This window comes from Lepisma saccharinum, chromosome 29 (genome assembly GCF_977018435.1).
Source record: "Lepisma saccharinum chromosome 29, izLepSacc3.1, whole genome shotgun sequence".
NCBI classification, from domain to species: domain Eukaryota; kingdom Metazoa; phylum Arthropoda; class Insecta; order Zygentoma; family Lepismatidae; genus Lepisma; species Lepisma saccharinum.
The window spans coordinates 14354056-14374254 of record NC_139257.1 but is presented as its reverse complement, the minus strand read 5'-3'; the positions used below and the strand labels follow the sequence as shown (position 1 = coordinate 14374254).

The following is a 20199-nucleotide window of genomic DNA, read 5'->3' as shown; positions in this document are numbered from 1 at the left end:
AAAACCTCAACAATGGGCTTAATTTCAATTGTATTGAGATATTATGCATACGCATTTCATTCACAGTCGGTCGGTAACAAGAAAATCGGATTGGCCCAGAAGAGGTACATTTTCAGTTACATGGTGGCAGTCAATGTGTTAAAGTGGGATCCGAACCACTATGTGCCTGCACCGGGTAACGAACCCGTGACCCCTTTATTACAAGGTGGTGACTCTAACACTACGCCACCGGGGAGGCCCTATCTAACACTTGTAACGCTCTGTTAGTGTGCATAGGTTGCTTTCCTTAAGTTAAAAAATAAACATATATTTCAAATTCCGAAACATGGAATAAATAAGAACATGTATTTGGAACAATCATATCAATGACTGAATTTCAGTGAAAATATTGGAACATCTTGCAGCGGCCCCGTACGCCTACCAGGGCGCCCCAGGGCACACTTTGGGAACCACTGGTCTAGAGATTACAATTTCTGTAAAACTGAGTCCGAGGTTTGAATCCTGAAGGAGATATTATTTTCTTTCACTATTACAATAACTGATCCCATTGTCGTCATAATAAAAAATAGTTTAAAGTCCATTTTATGCTCAAATAGATTAATTGGAACTGGATTTATAATTTAAATTTGACTCCGACCCATTGTGCAATGTGTCTCCATCGGGACTTGAACCTGGCACTCTTTGGTTATAAGGCAACGTGGTAAACCACACCGAGGAGGTCCGCCGTGGTGAACGTGACGTTATAATAAATATGCAATATAAAGCAAAAACATGAATTTATTCTTAAGAATGTTAAAAAACAACAACAACAAGAAACAGAACATTTGAGTCGCGAATAATATTCTGCATATTACATATCATAATTGTGATGGCGATTTGTGAGTTTTCCTTCATTAATTGCCATTCATGATCGTCAACATTGCGATTAACTAAAAGTAACAGAAAAGCGGCACAACATTTAAAAAAATATAATATACGTAGAATAAAAAAAATAGGTGTGAAACTGAAAAAGAAAGGTAATAACAAGTTGATATTTACTACCTATTTTTTGTGCTTTTTGAAGTTGTCAAATTTTGTCATTTTTGGCGCCAATTTACCTGTCTATTTAGCATGCTTTGTGGCTATTATAAACCCACTCCCTACTGATAACACGAACTCAAGACAGAAATAAACAAGTGTGAAAACACCTACTTCAGTGTCTTTGTGCATGATACTTGCACAAACCATCAACGTTGTTTTGGGAGAATGCAGGGTGCAAGTTAAGAGGTGCACAATTTTCGAAATTGCCGCAAAAAAAGTGGCACGCATCTATTTTTCCTACTACATCTCGAGGCACTGGTGTACACATGGGGGAGCTGATGCGGCTATAACTCTCCCGAAATTTCTGTCTTTGAGCAACTTTCAAAAGGAAGCTTAAAAGTGGATAATTATGAAATATGTTATACTGTCTCTCCCCCTTCCCTCTGAAAAAAAACCTGCACACGTTAGTGTCTAGAGGAGAGTTACAAATCACTCGCATAATTTAAAGTGCTGTTTGCGCTGGAATACTACTAAATGTGCTAGAATTTAAATTTGACAATAATTTCAATGTTAAAAGCGTCATTATTATTATTATTATTAATGTTTTTATAACGTCCTATTATTGTTATAATTACGTCCCTGCCTAAATTCACAGCCAGAAATAAGATTGATTGATTGATTGAGTTGTTTTAAGTCCACTTTGTGCACAGTAAGGTTAATCGGGACTGGACCTACAGTTTCAAGTGGGATCCGAACCACTATGTGCCTCCATCTGGTATCGAACCCGGAACCCCTTAATTATACATCCACCAAGCTTTCTGAAACCTCGGAAAATATGCGAACTAACCGGCCTCCCCCACCCCCTTCTTTCACCCCCGGTGTTTGCTCTGGCGCTGGTCAGGCAAGGACCTTCCCACTTCCGCTGACACAGTGTTGCTAATTTTACTCTCTTCAAGAATTCGAGGAGTGTTGTTGATGGGCGTAGACGTGTTTTTGAGTAGGCTAAGTGTAAAGTGTCGAAAGTTGTACACAGGAGTGAGCGAAATTTGCTACTACGAATCATCGAGAAGGGTGGAATTATCCTCGCGATCAACCCCCAAAGAGAGCAGTATATCTAACGAGCGCTACGACGCCAAGGGTCCCGGGTTCGAATCCCGGTCGGGCTTGGTTGTTTGTGAATGTCCTTTCATCAATTTCATCACTCATCCCCATCTTCGCAAATTAGCCAAGAGGCACAAAACGTGAAGTAAAATAAACTAAATCAAATCAAAATATCTAACGGGACGGTTGGAGTCATTGCTTAAAAAACTGAAAAGAGAGAAAAAAGATTTACAAACCCCTGACCAGAAATTGTCCATGAAATGTACGTAGTGAAAAGAGAAGTTCCTACAATATTGAAACTTTTAGCTATTGCTCAGGAAGAAATTAATTATCGGGGGGGGGGGGGGGGGCGAGAAACATTACGGAAAATTATGAAACAAATCGGCTTTAAATTTAAAAAATGTAGAAACTCTCGCTTAGCTCTGGTTGAACGAAGCAACATTGTGGTTTGGAGAGCAAGATATCTTCTTGCGATCAACAGATTCCGCAACGAAGGGAGGCCATTTCTAATCTGTGGTCGTCACTGTATGACTAGACCCCTTTGTGTCGAACCTGACAAATTGCAGGAAGCGGTCTTTTTTGCTTTAAGGGATTAAGGGAAGGAAATGGCATTCAAATGGCAGGGAAGACTTATCCCTGGATTGAGTTATTGTACCCCTGCTGTTTCAGTGCACCGTTTCTGTAAGGCAATACGCAAATACGGTTAAATTTTCCCTTCCCCAGTAAACCTTTGTTTTCGATTCATTCTGCTAGATTTTGCTTCTATCCAGGGTGCCAAGTACCAGAACAGTCCAATGACCTCGCTGCCTTCGAGCAAGCAATAACTTTAGTGAGGAGGGCTTGGGGAGGGAGGAGGGGCAGATGCAAGAGGACGAAGAAAATGTAGCAGTTTACTTACATGATGACTCGTGAAAGTATTTGTTATTGCCTGTTTGAAAGAATGAAAGGTATGAAATTAGTAATATTTTTCTTGTTCGCTTCGCTTTCAATATAAGCGTTTCTCATAAGTAACAAGTTATAATGGTTACCCCCCAAAAACTGTGTATATGTGTGCGTGTATGTAATATGATTTGTTAATGATGACGTACTGGATACCAAATAATGAAAACAGTAAAGTAATGTGCTCCCCTGTGCTTTTCGCTATGCCATGAAAGCGTTTAGGGGTGTGTAATTCGGGCTCCACACTTTCTTGATCACGGCCGAAGGTGGAGGTGATGTGATCAATCAGCACCACGTCCCTGGCCTCGTTTACCTGCCAGAGTTTCCTCCATGTACCCACTTTATACGTACGACGCTGGGTGGGCACCGGAGCCGCTCGAACAGGTGAAAAAAAATCCTGGTATCCTCCAGAATGAATAGGAAAGATCCTTCACAGAATAATTTATCAGTTTAGCACTTCCACAGAGGATATAGTTTCGATAAAAAAGAAGAGGTTGTCATTGAGACAAGCAGAAAGTAAAATACATGAAGGAAAACTGTAAAGTAATAGTTTAATAGTAATTACATAAATTGATTTGCTTCCTGAAAATTGTTGAACTCTAATTTTTATTTGACCTCCAGTATTCACATATACGTATATTATATACACTTCTTAGTAGTTTAATGTACCAATGCACTATATATGTAGCAATATTATAATGTAATATAATATTATATATATATATATATATATATATATATATATATATCTGTGGTGTGTGTGTGTGTGTGTGTGTGTGTGTACATTACACACACAGAGTTTTTTACCTTTACTGTCTGGAAATATTTACATAGGAACAAATTTCAGTTTTGGCCCCCCCGAACTGATTAATCTAGCTACGTCCCTGAGTTTTGAACGTACTAATGAGTAATATAATACCTTAAGTGTTTGGGTGTCTCGAAAGTCTCTACTGTACTGAATTATTCATTATTACTTGTGCGATTTACCATTCGGAACACCAACTTATATAACTTACTGCCAGAAAATAAATAACTCTTTGAATCGATCCGAAAACTTAAACTATCACGCACTTACTGACAAGCGAAATGGACGCGTTACATGCCCGGCCATTGTGTCTCTCGGTAATCGCATGTTTATGAGCTGTGTTCGCCGTCATAATGTGAGAGGTTTCGATTTCTACCACTTGCCAGCGCAGTGAATGCAATGGAGTCCATTAGTGGTGACGTCACAAGCAGACGACGAGCTGGAACTGAGTCTACACAACGAGAGAACATGTTTTCTTCGTATCCAATTCAATGCTTTTGTCTTCGGAAGGGGTAGCTTTAATTATTATGACAGCAGTTATGAAACAAAGTTATGATGCGTATCGTACCCTCCTCTTAGTTACATTGGAAGGTAGTTGGAAACACTTCATGGCTCCGTATTGGATAAGAAAGTGGGGGAAGGCAGTTGCAGGCAAGGCCATCACTACCTTATGCGCACGTAAACTTGTTTCCGGAAAGCTTTCTGTTGGAGTCGTGTCAGGCATGATCTGGACAGTTTGTGGAAACATTTTGTGTTCCTACCCCCCCCCTCTCTGTGTATGTGTGTGTGTGTGTGTGTGTGTGTGTGTGTGTGTGTCTCGCGAGCACGCCGACACCAGTTTCTTTTTAAGTTGGGCATATTTTTATTGCATCGACTAATTGCTGTTATGGCTGGGAATAATCCAGGTTAGCAATGGGCAAATAAAAAAGTATAAAAAATACCAAAATTCCTGGCATGAGTAGTTAGTAGTAGTAAAGGTTAGGAAAGTTCCTCGTGCGTATAGCAACGTGCCATGAAGGCACATTTAGGGGGTGTGTTAGTAGGGCACCGCATATTCTCAAGCTCTGCCATTTTGGAGGTGATACGATCAACACCACGCTCCAGCCGCCTTTTTTTCGCCAGGGTTGTAGTAGAAATGAGAAAATAGAAATGTTTTACATTCTGCCTATGTGACAGTATTCTTTGGATATTGTCCCTGAAGTATCTGTTGACATCCTAACCAGCAGTTATTTTCAGGATAAACTAGTTGAAGGCCGCGAGTGGTTCCTGAGAAGAAATGAACATATCACAGAATGCGCACTAGTTTAGCTCACGTTTCTTGGGAGGAGGTGGGGAGAATGATATACAAATTTATTCTACGAATGCTTACGTCATTGTGACCATGGAGTGTATTTTGCAGACTAACATGGATCTGGCGTCTATACACAAGGCCAATATAATGGTCTGAGGAGTTTGCGCTGTGCCCTACGTTTGTGATTGCCTTTCACAAATTTCATCTTAACACACCTTTCATCCTTATCTATGTGATTACTCACAAGTTGAAGAAAAGCGAAGTAAAATAAATCAATCAATTGGTCATTCTGTCCCTGCGTTTTTCAATATTTCTTCCTGATCGAAAATTAATGTTTAACCGATGTAATGCATCACTATAGTCATGTGAATTATTATTTTCCGTCATCATAGTGTGCTTAATCATTCCTTAAAGCATAGACTTTAACGCTGTTGTCCTTAGTGTAAACGATCTTAACTGTGTGGAAGTTTTTATGTAGGCAAAAAAATGGTTAAGAGTAAATCCCAATTGATTGTTAAAAATTTAAAATATTATAACTCTGACGTGGCGCATATTAACTGTTCTTAGTTCGCTGTCAAGGAACGATTTCTCCTAACTAAAAAGGATTCCAGCCTCCGCGGTAGAGTGGTTAACACAGCTTGCTCAAACACCGTCTTGGCATTGTGTTCATTCGGTGTTCATTGTGAGTGTCCCTTCATCATTTCATCGCTCATCCTCATCGTCGCGTTTAGCCAGAAGTGGCAGAAAAGCGAAGTAAAATAAACCAAATCAAACATAAATAAGAAGCTGAAGGGAAAAATATTCCATTACCAAAAATTATATATATATATATATATATATATATAAAATACAGTAATTACTTTGTTGACACTGCAGTTTTTTTGGCAGTGTGTAGCTGTCTTAGGGTCGTATGTTCAAATTAGCTGACCTCAAAATATACGAAGAGTGAACGATTAATGGAAATGGGGATGCACATACATTTCTATTACTTGAGTAAGCGTTCAGTCGTCAATCCTGTGGACACAGTGTGATTTTCGTGCAAGGAAGGGTTCCTGGGACATCAACTAGGTTGACGTTTACTTATAACATTACGAGGGTATGGATTTCTCTCAACAAGTGCAACAAATGTTTATGGTCATGGAAATTATTTACACAATTTGTAACATCGTTTTCTACCTCTTGAAATTAATGGTGACTGGAGGTGAAAAGCCACACGTGGCAGATTGTAACGTGCTTTGAAGACAGAGGTCTTAAGTTCGAACCATGATTAAGGCATGTTTGCCCCATCACATTCATGTTATCAATTGGTCATTCATTAACCAAGAGGCAAAAAGGCAACGTAATATATCCTAAATAGAAAAAATACAGAAAAGGGGCAAGGAAATGCACATATCGTGCCTAGTCGAGGTTGTGTATTGCAAGACGGAAATGTGTAACTATTATCGCAAGAGCACCTTCAATTATATTAGGGCAGAACCATATATCACACAATACAGGTGAAATTATTGTAGGTTGACGTGAATTGTTAATCTGCCTACACTCTTAAAATACTCTAATATTAGGTTTTTTGTTCCACTTATTATTACAATTTTTAGGGTCTTCATAACAGAGTGCTTTGCATACTGCTCTATGAAACCGGAGACCCTATGTTCCATTGATTGATTGATTGATTGATTTGCTTTATTTTACTTCGGCTAATTTGCAAATATGAGGGAAGGCTCCCCGATGGAGCAGTGGTAACATCGTCGCCTTGTGATCAAGGGTTCCCGGATTCGATACCCGGTGGAGGCACATAGTGGTTCGGATCCCACTTCAAACTGTAGATCCAGTCCCGATTAGCCCTACTGTGCATAAAGTGTACTTCAAACAACAAACTCAATCAAATATGGGGATGAGTGACGACATGATGAAATTGATGAATGCCCAGGCCAGGATTCGAAGGCGGGGCCCCTGGCTTCGTAGCGCGATGTGATAACCACTCTGCCACTGGGGCCGGCATCTATTTTCGGAGGTTTGGTAATATTTAAGAGTTTATTGTGTTCGTTCATTTTTTCTGGTCACTCCAACATTCGTCCTTATCGTTGAAAGTATACAAGAGGGATATAATATGGTAGTAAAAATAGCACGTCACGTGCCGAAAGAAACTACCTTCTTTGCTCGTTTTCTTTTTATATTTGTTTTAGAGCTAATGACAAAAGAGAGAAAAGAAACGAAAAAATGAACAACCTATTTTCATTCATGAAGGAAATAAATCGCCAGCTCAGATCCTGATTTCTTGAGAGCTCAAAATTGACAACAAATATTTCTTCTGAGGCCGAATGACCACAGAAAGAAACGCTGTGCTTATTCCTTGATGACTCATGGTTAACATTGCTCTCCTGTGTGGTGTTCACGACTGACAGGTGTACAGCTCTTCCTTATCTTGCATAGAGTTTCGGCATTGACGATGCAGTGTTTCCAATTCAATATCAGTTTTTGTTTGTTTTGTTTGTAAAAGGTGAGGTCTCAGTGAGGCCTTACTAAAGTTTTACACTGTACATCAGTGTACAGAGGATAAGGAAAAGAATAGCCGGAGTAAGAAAATCATGCATTTTCAAAACATTCCACTTCCGAGCACAGCCGAAGTCGACCCGAAGTTCACCCGATTTGAAGTCGGCCATGCTGCCGCTATGGATGGTGGGAAACCATGGGAGACCAGCAGCCTCAGGCGATTGAACCGACGACGCCCATTGGCTGAGATTTCTTTTGGAGCATTCGCTTTACTCGACTCCCTACTCTATTTATTCTTTACATTCTCATTTGTAAGGTATGTGTTATATATAGACGTATTCTCTGAAATCTCATCTTTACATTGATGTACGATGCACATCACAATTTTGTTTCTTAACTGCTGTCACAATAATTAAAGCTACCCCTTCCGAACGAAAATAGCATTGAATTGGATACGAAGAAAACACGTTCTCTCGTTACGTAGACTCAGTCCCAGCGCGTCGTCTGCTGTGACGTCACACTTTTGGATTCCATCCGCTTTTTAGCATTGACAAGGGCCTAGCAGGGAGGGAAGTGGAAGCAGTGCTTGCGTTAGAATTAACATGGAGATGTACTGGCAGTCCCCGAGGAGGAAGAGGCTTCATATACCAGTTTGCCGTTTGTCGTGCGCCAAGTGAATTTAAAAGCTCAACACAGCGCAACGGGACGCAATAAGATAGCCGAAGTATAAATATTTAATTTTTGCACTAATAGCAACAAAATATAATTTGTTTGGGGGGGGCTGCGGTCCTGCAGCCCCCTTCATCGGCCGTCACTGCTGTTCAGTCATAAATACGTGTCATCTTCTCCTGAAGCGTATATAAGTTAACAATACAGGGCTAGCATAAATAATGTTATCGATACATACAGTACTCACGTTTTATGTAATCCAGGTGCACGAAATTGGTACCCATGCAAGAAAAACCAAATCCTATTATTATTATTATTATGAATTTTGTATGTAAGACCAACGCTCAAGTATGCATCCGTGATATGGAATACAGACGCGATAAAGCATGTAAAGGGGATCGAGAGATTTCAGAAGAAATTTGTTCGGTACATAAAATTCAAAATAGAGAAAGCATATCCTACACTTGAGCACTATGGCAATCTTGTCTCAGAGTTTCACTTCACAAAGCTACTAGAACGAAGAACACTTCATGAAAATATACTCTTGTGGAAATTAATAAATAACGACATTGACGCAACGAATATCTTATCAAAAGTCAGACTGCGGGTTCCCTCACTGAGAACGAGATACAGAAATGATTACTGACATCCTAAAAAAATGACCAATATATAGAATGTGCAAAAGTAGCAGGAACAAAAACATTGACATATTTTCAATAAACCTAAAGGAATTCCGATTAGATATCCTCAATACATTTCATGATTTAAGTCAGTAGACGTAATCAGTTGAAAAATTGTTTTATATATATATAGTCTTTCTCCGTGGCCGTGCGGTCTAAGGCACCTTGCTTTGGACCATCGTGAGGAAATTGGGCAGCTTCAAACGAGGAAGCGTAATCCGGTCGCGGAGACTTACTATAACCAGAGCGTATAGAAGAAATAGTGTGCGCACTCCCTGAGTTGCCGTGGTCCACCGCCTAGATGGCAGTGGTGACGTTTGAGAGGGCGCGGAAGATGCTCGCGTTGCTTACATAACTAACTACATAAGAAACAAAAATGCATGTTACTTACATTTGGAGAAAAGCTCAGCAGCTGGATAGTTTGGAGAATTTCCGAGATGATTTTGCTGTCTTCGAGGCACTTAATTCCTTTCTTATCTCCTTGGTGCGGAAGAAAAATCGACATTTCAGATAGTGAAATACGAGTTTAGGTAGCGTACGCAGCACATGATCTTCACAGCATCCTAATTGCGAAGTTTTTACAGCAATGATATTTAAATTGTCCAAACACTCAAAAAATATATCACCCCATAAATTAGCACATGATATTTTTTCTGCAACAAATTCTTCCACTCGTAACAGCACATCATAAACACTTTTCGATGCATAGGTAAGGAAGGTATTTACAGCCGTCGCCCGAACCATAGTCATTTATTAACGTAAGTGAGGCAGGTACATTAGTTGGTTTCCCGTGCAGAAAAGTTGTACACAGTTTACAATCCGTCACTTTGGAAATATACCGCACTATGCATCCTACCAAATGATACACCAAGTATTCTTTACCAACACTTTGTTCATTTAAGTTCGGTATGTTCTTTTCCCAGTCCGGTATTTGAATTTCATCTTCAACAATGGAAATGTTTTCCCTTATTTTATTTTCAGCTTGCTTCTTCACCGAAAGATTTTTATTTTCTGTTGTTCTTGCCAGAGTTCGCATTTGATTAACAAAAGACGTCAGAGGAAATTCAGTCCTGTATTCACAGTTTCCGCCCGAAAATAAAGCAAGTTTTGCTGGTACGTAAATTGATTGCAGCATAATATGTAAGTGCAGAAAATCCACAGTGGAGAGATGATCATCACAAGTGAACGACCGAAATATACCAAAATGGCGTTCTAGGGGATCGTGATTAAATTTTCCTGTCAAAACGTACTTGTAATTGTTCTTCCACAAATATTCGGACACTTCTAAAGTACTTTCTAAAGTCACTCTTAAGGACTCTAGAGTTTTTTCTGAAGCGAAGGAATTTCGATTATCTCTAAGGACAGCATTCCATTTTAATAAAGTTGTATGTGCTTCTGATCCTTTATATAGTGCCTGTGCAGGAGTGAATGAATTTAATGCGTCAACCAGGCAGTTTAGGTCCCTTGTGAAATTTTCCGTTCTTTCACTACCTTCTAACCCCTCTGCATTAATACTCCGATAAAATGTTATTCCATTAGCCACAGATCTGCTGAACAGCTGCATTGCGAGTCTTACATTCATTCGTTGGAATGAATTAGGATCCAAATGAGCAGAGGTCACTTTGTAGCAAGCTTTCATACCGGAAAGTTCAGTAGATGAATCATGTTCATACACTTTTCTGTAAAATGAATAATCAACAATATCACCATTATAGTACACCTGCACTTTATCATGGAAGTTATTCCTTATGCATTTAAATATATGTGGTGCGTCTGAAAATGCCCAAAGCTTTCTACTAGAGTCAGCTGGATTGGATATAGAGCACTTAAGATTGTTTCTGTTTCCGGAAATTCCTAAGCATTTCCATAACTTTTTGTTAGATTGGCTACCGTCAGATGTAAAACCAATAATTCTCACCCCTGCTGTATCTCATTCCTGTCTTACTTTTCAGTTGGCATTTCTTTAAGATTGTATCAATTACAATTTTTTGATTTTTGCTAAGAGACGCGAACTGTTTTGACTGTGTGACCGTTGTCTTTAATTTAGCATCTTTAACGCCTTTTTCAATCAAATTTATTTTAGTCTGTGCGACCTTTAGTTTATTCTGCGTTCTAATTAAATTGCGTTTCTGATTCTTACGTTTTTCTTTAGCAATGCTATTGTATTGCTAGCATCCGCAGTGTGAAGCAAATCATCCTCTACTGATAAGCTTAATGATACATTGCGACGAGTACTTACTTTATTATCATCTGTCCGCAAGGATTGCCTTTTCATGGGAGATTTTCGCTTCTTAACTGTCTTAGAGAGGTATTTGGGCAGATTAGGAAATATATGAGGAACTGCTTCTGGTTTTAATTTCCACCTTTGTCGTGGAATTTCTACTGTATCGCCATCCACTATGAACGAATCCACTTTCACTAAAAGGTCAGTGGAAAGATTAATATCATACACATAGCAATTATGACTTAGTTTTTTATCTTTTCTAGGGATGGCACACTCCCATTTTGAGAGACCATTACTGTCTTTAGGTGGCCTAAAACAATGTCTACTGCCTGGAGAATAGCGGTCATATCCAGATCTACAGCCGGGTACGAAACACGTAGGCATCTTGTAGTTTTCGCTCGCTGCTGTCTCAAACACAATAATAATGCGTTGAACACAACACAAACTAGTGACAACGGATCAATCACAAATCTAACGAAACTAAACTCAATAACGTAACAACGTTGTTATTAATAAAAGTACACAATGTTATTCTAGCACAACAAAACACAACGTTCTACGTAAAGCGCGGCCGCACTGCAAGCAGAGGACGATCGCAAGCAAAGGTGCTGCCAGTGTTTCGGTGGGGCACCGCTCTATTCACTTGGCTTACGGGAAGAAAACGAAGTGCACACACTTTCTCTTCTATACGCTCTGCTATAACGGCTGGGGATACGTCGGGCTGACCCCGTGACTATTCCAATCCTGTTTGAAGATCTCCACGCTTAGAGGCGACGAGGGAAAGCGTGCGAGGGAGACTGGCAGCCGGTAGATAAGCCAAGGCCCTCATGGGCTGTTACGCAGAGGATTATTTATATTATATTATATAACAGAGAAAATATTACAGATAACCTGATGGAACTTGTTGTATCTGGATCTGTAATGATTAGCGCTTGTTGCCATTCATTTGTTTTTCTTTAATTTCAGTTCAGTTACCAGTGACAAGTAATTGACAAGATGGCTGGGAACCTTTCCGTTGAGCAACGGAAGTGGATTTTAAAGTGTTTTTGGAAATGTGATAACATGAAAGAAGGGCAGAGACGATGGCGGGCAGAATTTGATACTGCGCCACCGTCACGTGTAACAATTACGAAATTACGCGACAAGTTTGAGAGGGAAGGAACTGTGTGTGTGATTTGGGACGGTGTGGCAGGAAGAAATCAGCATCGGACGAAAGAGGGATAGAAGCAGTGGTACAAACTTTCACAAGATCCCCCAAGAAGTCCATACATCAAAGTCGACCCGCCATCGTCTCTGCACTTCTTTCATGTTCTCACATTTCCAAAAACACTTTAAAATCCACTTCCGTTGCTCAACGGAAAGGTTGCCAGCCATCTTGTCAATTCCTTGTCACTACTGGCAACTGAACTGAAATTAAAGAAAAACAAATGAATGGCAACAAGCACGCACTAATCATGACAGATCCAGATACAAAAAGTTCCATCAGGTTAGCTGTAATACTTTCTCTGTTATTAACATTCAAATAGTGTAAACCCCTTTGTGGGACACTCGGTATATTTAATAATCAAGTTATATCCGTGCACTTTTTTTTTCATATCTTCATTATTTTAAATTATACTGTGTTGTGTATCTTTATTGAATGTATTGATTATAATTATTAGGCTATTATGAATGAGTACAATGACAGATTTAAAACGCTGTAATTGGGCATCTGCCTGTTGTGTTCTCAATAAATAAACAAATTGTGTACCTTACAGCCACGGAGGGTCTTCCTGATGGTGTAGTGGCAACGCCGTTGCCTTGTAATCAACGAGTCCCGGGTTCGATACGGAGGATTGGTATGGAAGCATATGGCGCAGTGGTTCGGATACCCCCCTTTAAACTGTAGGTGTAGTCCCGTCGCGATTAGCCTTTGTGTGCATAAAGTAGACTTACAACTTACACCCCGGAGTATGCCACCCCGAGATAAGAAAAGAAACTATTAGTCACTACAAAAATTTAAACGGCTATGAAAAGGAATCGGAAGTGACAAGTTCCGATTATCGATATGTCAATCGATACCGATAATCGAAGTATGACATTTCTGTTTATGGTAACGATCAAACACTACCTATACAACGACCATGAAGTGGTAATTTTAAAGAAAATTTTGCTACAGCGGGACAACTGCGTATCCTAGTAATTTTGTGGGACAAGGAGGAGGGTGGGGGGGGGGCATTCGTACCGAAAGTGGGAACGTCTGGTCACTTTATACATGACCGATTTTCAGAATTACTTACAGTAGTAGATCCAGAAAAAGGAAAAGACGGCCTCCCCGATGGCGCATCGTCGCTTTGTAATCAAGGTGTCCCGGATTCGATACCCGGTGGAAGCACATAGTGGTTCGGATCCCATTTTAAACTGTAGGTCCAGCTCCGATTAGCCTTACTGTACATAAAGTGGGCTTAAAACACCAAATCAATCATAACAAAACGGAAAAGAATGAAAGACAGAAACAGAAGGAAAAGAATGAGATATACGTAGGTAGGGAAACGGAGGAAGAATGAGAGTAAAAAGTAAAACCAGTGAAGTAGAGAAGATAGAACGAGGGAGAAAAGAAGGACAGTGAAATTTAGAGAATCAGATATGAAGGAAGAAGAAAATGAAATATAGAGAATCAGATATGAAGAAAGAGGGGAAAAGAGAAAGGAAATATGGAGAATCCCATATGAAGAAAGAGGGGGGAAAAGAGAAAGAAATATAGAGAATCAGATATGAAGAAAGAGGGAAGAAGGAAAAACAAATATAGAGATTCCGATATGATATGAAGGAAGAAGGAAAATGAAATATGGAGAATCAGATATGAAGAAAGAGGGAAGAAGGAAAATGAAATATAGAGAATCAGATGTGAAGACAGAGGAAAAAAGAAAAAGGGAAGAGGAAGCGCTACAGGAAAATAGAAAAGGGAAAAGGAATGAATGAAAAGTAGACATGACCACCAAAGCAGAGACAACTTCAAAATTCTTTGGCAGCAAGCACGTATGTGGCGGGGGCTGGGGGACACTGTCTCCCTTCCATCTAGTCCTGAATTTCGAAATAGCAGCTTTTATTACATATAATCGATCTATATACACAAGACAGTCGCTTTTTGGAATCTCTAAATAAGTCGTATACGACTAGCCTCCCCGACGGCATAGTGGTATCTGGTTCGATACCCAGTAAACGTATTTTTTCCAAGCAGGGACAAGCAACATATTTTTCTCCTGTGGTGGACCACACGATGCCCTCTCAAAAACCAAGTAGCCTAATTCAGTCTGAAGTGATCATGTTCCTGCAACGCCCTTACAATAATTAACATAAATCACGTGACTAAATTAAATTATATGTGGGTAAAATACTGATTATTAGGTTGATATTCATTTTTCGGGGTGAGGGGACATGCACCACCCCTTCCGGGCGTCGATGCTGTCGTGCCCAGTATTTTCGAAAGGGATGAGGAGTTATACATGTATGTACTTTTCTAGCAGTCAACCCTCATTTTGATGTTCCTTTTTTTAGGAATGCTGGGCTTAAGGGGGCTGGATATGACCCCACCAACCCCCTCATCATCCCTTGAACACGCCGCTGGACCGAGACATGCCATTAGAGACCGATACAAGAACGAGACGAGTATTTGCAAATCGAGACTTGTCTCGAATCCATTCCCAATAGGGATCCTGTATCCTGTCTATACCCTACCCAGAATGTAAGACACGTACCTTGAACCTAAGGTCGCCGATAGGTGGAGCTGCGTACGGTATTCCCTTGAAGGCCAGGAAGTTCCTTCCATCCCTGGACTTGGAGCGCACACCCTTCAGCTGACCCTGTTTCGTCGTCGCAACAGGGGAAGGGTGGATTTGGTGGGAAATTACAACGAACAGGGAGAGAAGCAACCAGCGAGACGCCATGCTGAGGACTTCTGTTCGCAAACAGCCGCTTCTGACCTTTGGCGTGTGCGTGTGTGCTCTCTGTGATAACCTCGCGCGATTTGCCAGTCACGGCTTAACATCGTCTTTGTGATACGACAAAGAGCAAACAGTTGTAGGACTTTTACTTAGTGGATGCACAAATCAGGGACATCGTTAGGGAAGGGGCCAAGGGGGTCGTGGCCCTACCAGTTGGAACTGTGCCCCCCATACAAAATGTTGATAGATTAAAAATTATTCCAAATTAACCCTATAAAATGTTTTCCGATAAATTTGTTGCAGTGCTGGAGCACTAGGTAGAGAACAAACTTGCTATTCTGAAGAAAATCGCCAGAAGCGAATGTATGACACCATATTTTTGTTGCTTACCGGTTTGTAACGAAAATCATATAACCAGCCTGCCTTGAGCTTATTAGCCTTGCCCTGTTCCTACAAACCAGAGATTCGAACCTCTTGTTGCAAAGTACCTTTCCTTATAGATGGAACCAAAGTCTCCGCCGAGTGGTCAACAGTAGGGGGTAGAGAGCTCCATGAGATTCTCCAATAACTGATAATGTTCTGAGATTTTGAAATTTCGTCAACTTCAGAGCTTTTATCGAGTCGCTGTGAGTGTAGTCAATATGTATTTGTTCGTATGTGGGAAGAGTTCCAGAGAATTGTGGCGTTTGCATTTTTAATGGTTAAATTCCTATTTTTTGTGACAATTTTTACATGAGAATCAATTGAATCTGGCAAAAATAAATCATTCAAATGCGTATGATTTTCTTGATTAATAAATCGTAATAAATATTTAGTTATACTCACACACATAGTTCTTTAGCTTTCGTTTCTGCTAACAGAGGACCGAGGGCCATGTTGCCAGATCTCCGCGTAATCAAGGCAGATACATACAGGTTGGTCGATAAGGGCACTCGATGTAAGAGGACGCCATATTGGTTAGAGGTGAGTTAGTGGATTAAAAAGAAATAGTAGTAAATCAGGGAAATTGATAATCATGAGATTTTAGTTATATGTTCTTGTTAGAGAAATAAGCAATATATCATCAGTGGAAGGTAGTAATAGTCGAAATATTAATATAAAATCCGTTGTTTTATAGTGTAGTTAATTCAAACACGAAACGGACCAAGTGAGGACAGTAATTGAAATAATTGACAACATTTTGTGAATTCGTTTGAAGCAAATGCTGCGTTGACTGAGGAACGTATCCAAGGGGGCCTCAGGGGGTTCGAGCCCCCCCCCCCCAGAAAGTTTTCGGTTTACACTAGATAAAATGGGTCTTTTTGGTTTCTTGTGTGTGTGTGAAATATAATAATGTGACGAAAATTTAAGAAGAGAAATAATTATCGAGGCAAGCTAAATTTTTCTATAACCCTGTTATTAATAATAGCACGTATCCAAGGTGAGGATCAGGGAGGGGTGTCGAGCCCCCCCCCCCCCCCGGGAAATCTTTCAGTTTGCAATAGATAAATTAGGTTTTTGGTTTCTTGAAAAATACGACGATAAATTAAGGAGAGAAATAATTATGGAGGCAAGATAGATAATGTTCCATAACCATTTTATTGATAATAGCACTATCCAAGGTGGAGATCAGGGGGTCGAGCTCCCGCAGGAAATCTATCAGTTTACACTAGATAAATTATTTTTTTGGCTTCTTGAATAATGTGACGATGTTTTAAGGAGCGTAATTATCGAGGCAAGACGGAGAATGTTCTATAACCCTTTTGTTGACAATATTGCATGTAAACTTTCATTGCGCTTTAATTGTTGTTGTCGCAGCGAGCGCGATCATTGTGTAAAGATTTGTCATCATTTAGAAGCTGCACAACAAAGCCTGCCACGAGTAGGAGGAAACATTCTTAAATAAGAAGAGGTGGAGTCGAACTACTGGTAACACTAACGAAAAGTTTTATCTGCAGAACATTAAATACCCGGCTTCAATTTCCCGGTTGGTCAGTACAAAGAATCTGTTAGTAATTCTAAAATGAAGAGGACTAGTGACGCAATTTCCCGTAAACTACGGAAGTCTACTTCTAGTTCCAGTTCGTGTCCAAAGTTGAAGATATTGCCGACTAGGAGCCTCAGTGTAGTCCTAGTTCGGGGCATGAGCCGAAGAGATCGAAGGTCTCTAAAGTGAACATTTCACGAATACCGGTAATTGGAGCGGTTTATTAAGACATAAATAAGTTGCACAGATCAACTGTAATTTTATTTGTGCCCGGGCCAAATTTCGTGTATGCAGTCCGAGACTTTTATGGGATAAAGAGGACTTGTATTTAAGCCAACTGGGTTTGACACACACTCAAACACTTAACTACTACAAAGGGACAGCCGAAAATTTTATGAATGTCAAGAAGAGAAAGCAGGAAGATGTTACATTTGTAGATATTTTAGCCTAATTTTCAGGCTTTGCCAGGACCCGAACAGGGGTCTCTGGTATATCGTGCCGTTGCTATACTGGCATACCCAGGATTTTCGAAGGGGGGGAGGGTACGTATAATCTTTTCGGTAGTCAGTTCCCATTTTACCATCTTTCTCTGCTTTTGACGTTCATTTTTTTTAGAAATACTGGGCCAAAGGAGGGTTATGACCCCCACCAACACTCACTCCCTTGGGCATGACACTGGAGATAAATGAGTGAGCATTGTATTGTATTGGAAGACGAAACATTAGATGTGTTGGGAACGGAAGGGTTTTCACTGTGCATTATTTGTTTCTCGATCCAGCTGTATTCGAGAAGACTTCCTTTGTTTCGTGCCGATATAGGGGCTATCCACGAGTAAACAAAAACATATCGAACGGCACAATCGATTGTCGAACTGTAGCACAACAACTTCCGGTTCACGGCGGCCGGGTAATTCAAGCGCGTACTTGTGTCCTTTCTTCTCGTTTTGTATACCGGATGAAATGGATCATATAAAAGCACTTGACGACGAGGAGAATAAGAGATATCAGGGCAAAGTAGAGGCCTTTGCATATCAATTGGATGAGCAACTAGGAAGTAATATGGCATTATTCCAAGATGAGATCCATTTGCTGATCGTCGTTTCATTGGCGATATTTGCAGCCTACATATTAAATAGAAAGTAATTTTTCCTACAGAGCGAGAGCGCTTAAATGCATACATTTATGTTTTAAGTGAAAAAGTGCGAGATGTACGGACATATAAAAAACGGAAAAAGGAGCTTCTTTTCTTCCTTCTTCAGTCAGGACGAGTCAGAGGGATACGATAATGCACACTTGCTGGTTTCGTTCTCGTTTGAACGCAGAAGTACAAAACGCTCATTGTTATTTTAAGTCAATTTTCTGCTATTTGTGTTAAACATGACGATGAAGATGAATAATAAACTGGAAAAATTAATGATGGGACAAACACAATGACACACCATTGCCTCACCATAGTGTTCAAACCTAGGACCTCTTCTCCACCAATGTTGATTTGATTGATTGAGTTGGTGTTTTAAGTGCACTTTGTGCACAGTAAGGCTAATCGGGACTGGACCTACAGTTTAAATTGGGATCCGAACCACAATATGCCTCCACCGGGAATCGAACCCGGAACCCCTTGATTACAAGGCGACGAGGCTGCCACTGCGCCATCGGGGAGGCACTCTGTCTATCAATGTTGAAAAGATTTCCATTGCAAAAGACGAAAATTAATAATAGTACCCGCACTTAATTTTCTGGCTACACAAAAAAAAATATTTCCTCTGGTTACACACACAAAAAAAAATCTGGTTACACAAAAATTTAATACAGTTCGTGTGTACTTCAAGAACTTAACGTGTAACCTATCTGGCCATGACCGAGCATCTTTTGAAAGGAAAAGTAATATTTTTGCTCATATCAATAAAACAGAGAAAATTGAGATTTGAATGATTTCTCTTCTACTTTTAATGAAGTGCAAGGGGTGCGGGACGCAAAATTTTTGGTTGGGAAGGAAACAGGACGGGGTATTTTTAAAGTCCTGACGTTCAAAACGGAAAAAATTATGTTATTTCCGACTAAATTGGGAGATTATAGGAGCGGAAAATATTCAACATTACCAGATACTAAAAAAAAAAAAATAATAATAATAATAATTATACACACAATTTCACCCTCGGGTGATGATTTATTTTGCATTTCTGGAATAAAAACTGCTAATTTCAATAAATTTCGGACATTTAGTACAAAAAAATGCAGGGAATAAACTACTTTTAAACTATCATTTTTTTCCGAAGTCTGGATCGGAATGTGTTTTTTTTTTTCGTTCCGTTGTCTTTACTGCGCAGTCTACTCCTGCTAATGGTCTTCCAATTTTCACGCCTGATAGCTTCAATGCAATAATTTGGCGCCTAGATGCCTAGATCTCGAGGAAATGGATGAAGAGAGATCCATGAAAGATTATTTAGCCCTGATTGTAGTTTACATCCTCCTTGTACACACTCATTCGTTCCTTTCATACATGACACAATCTCAGCTCCCTTTAGCGGCATGTTGTGAGCCTACGAACCGGAAGTTGTGCTACAAGTATGGCATCCGAGCGAAGGCACTTCCTTCCGGTGGATAGCCCCTATATGACAAGACTGTGGAAGCTGTGACGCACAATATTCGAACACTTGCGAGCATGGACGTCCGCAGGATTTTTTCCAGGGAGGAGCAAGGAAGGTATTTTTTCCAGGGGGGGCAAACGAAGGCAAAATTTCCCCAAAAATAGTGTTGTTCCCTAAAAAAACATTGCTTAAATTTGAATTTATGGTGTTCATGCAATAATTAACACATATTATTGTGGATAAAATGAAATTATATGTGTGAAATACATATTTTTGTGCGACTTTCATTTCCCAGGGGGGGCCACGGCCCCCCTTGCCCCCCCTTCCGGACACCCATGCTTGCGAGTGCTTAGGCCTGAATGTGTACAATTTGGTGGGTTTCAGCTTTTATAAGAACTGCAAACATGGGAAAACAAGACACATTAGTGGTGTTCAGGATCGAATCAGGGAGAAATATTCGAAAACTGTGTGCGTCCAGTTCGCAGCTCACAGTTTGAATCTCGC

General features: G+C 40.1%; 1 protein-coding gene across 1 annotated transcript in view; it reads right to left on the bottom strand.

Annotated features, from left to right (window-relative positions):
• Window positions 1–15198, bottom strand: part of LOC145981595 (venom carboxylesterase-6-like) — a 72432-nt gene extending 57234 nt beyond the window's left edge. Inside the window, exon 1 of the mRNA XM_083114958.1 lies at window positions 14957–15198. Coding sequence (XP_082971084.1) covers window positions 14957–15145 — 189 coding nt within the window. The 5' untranslated portion in view covers window positions 15146–15198. The remainder of the gene's footprint in view (window positions 1–14956) is intronic.
• Between the last annotated feature and the right edge of the window lie 5001 nt (window positions 15199–20199).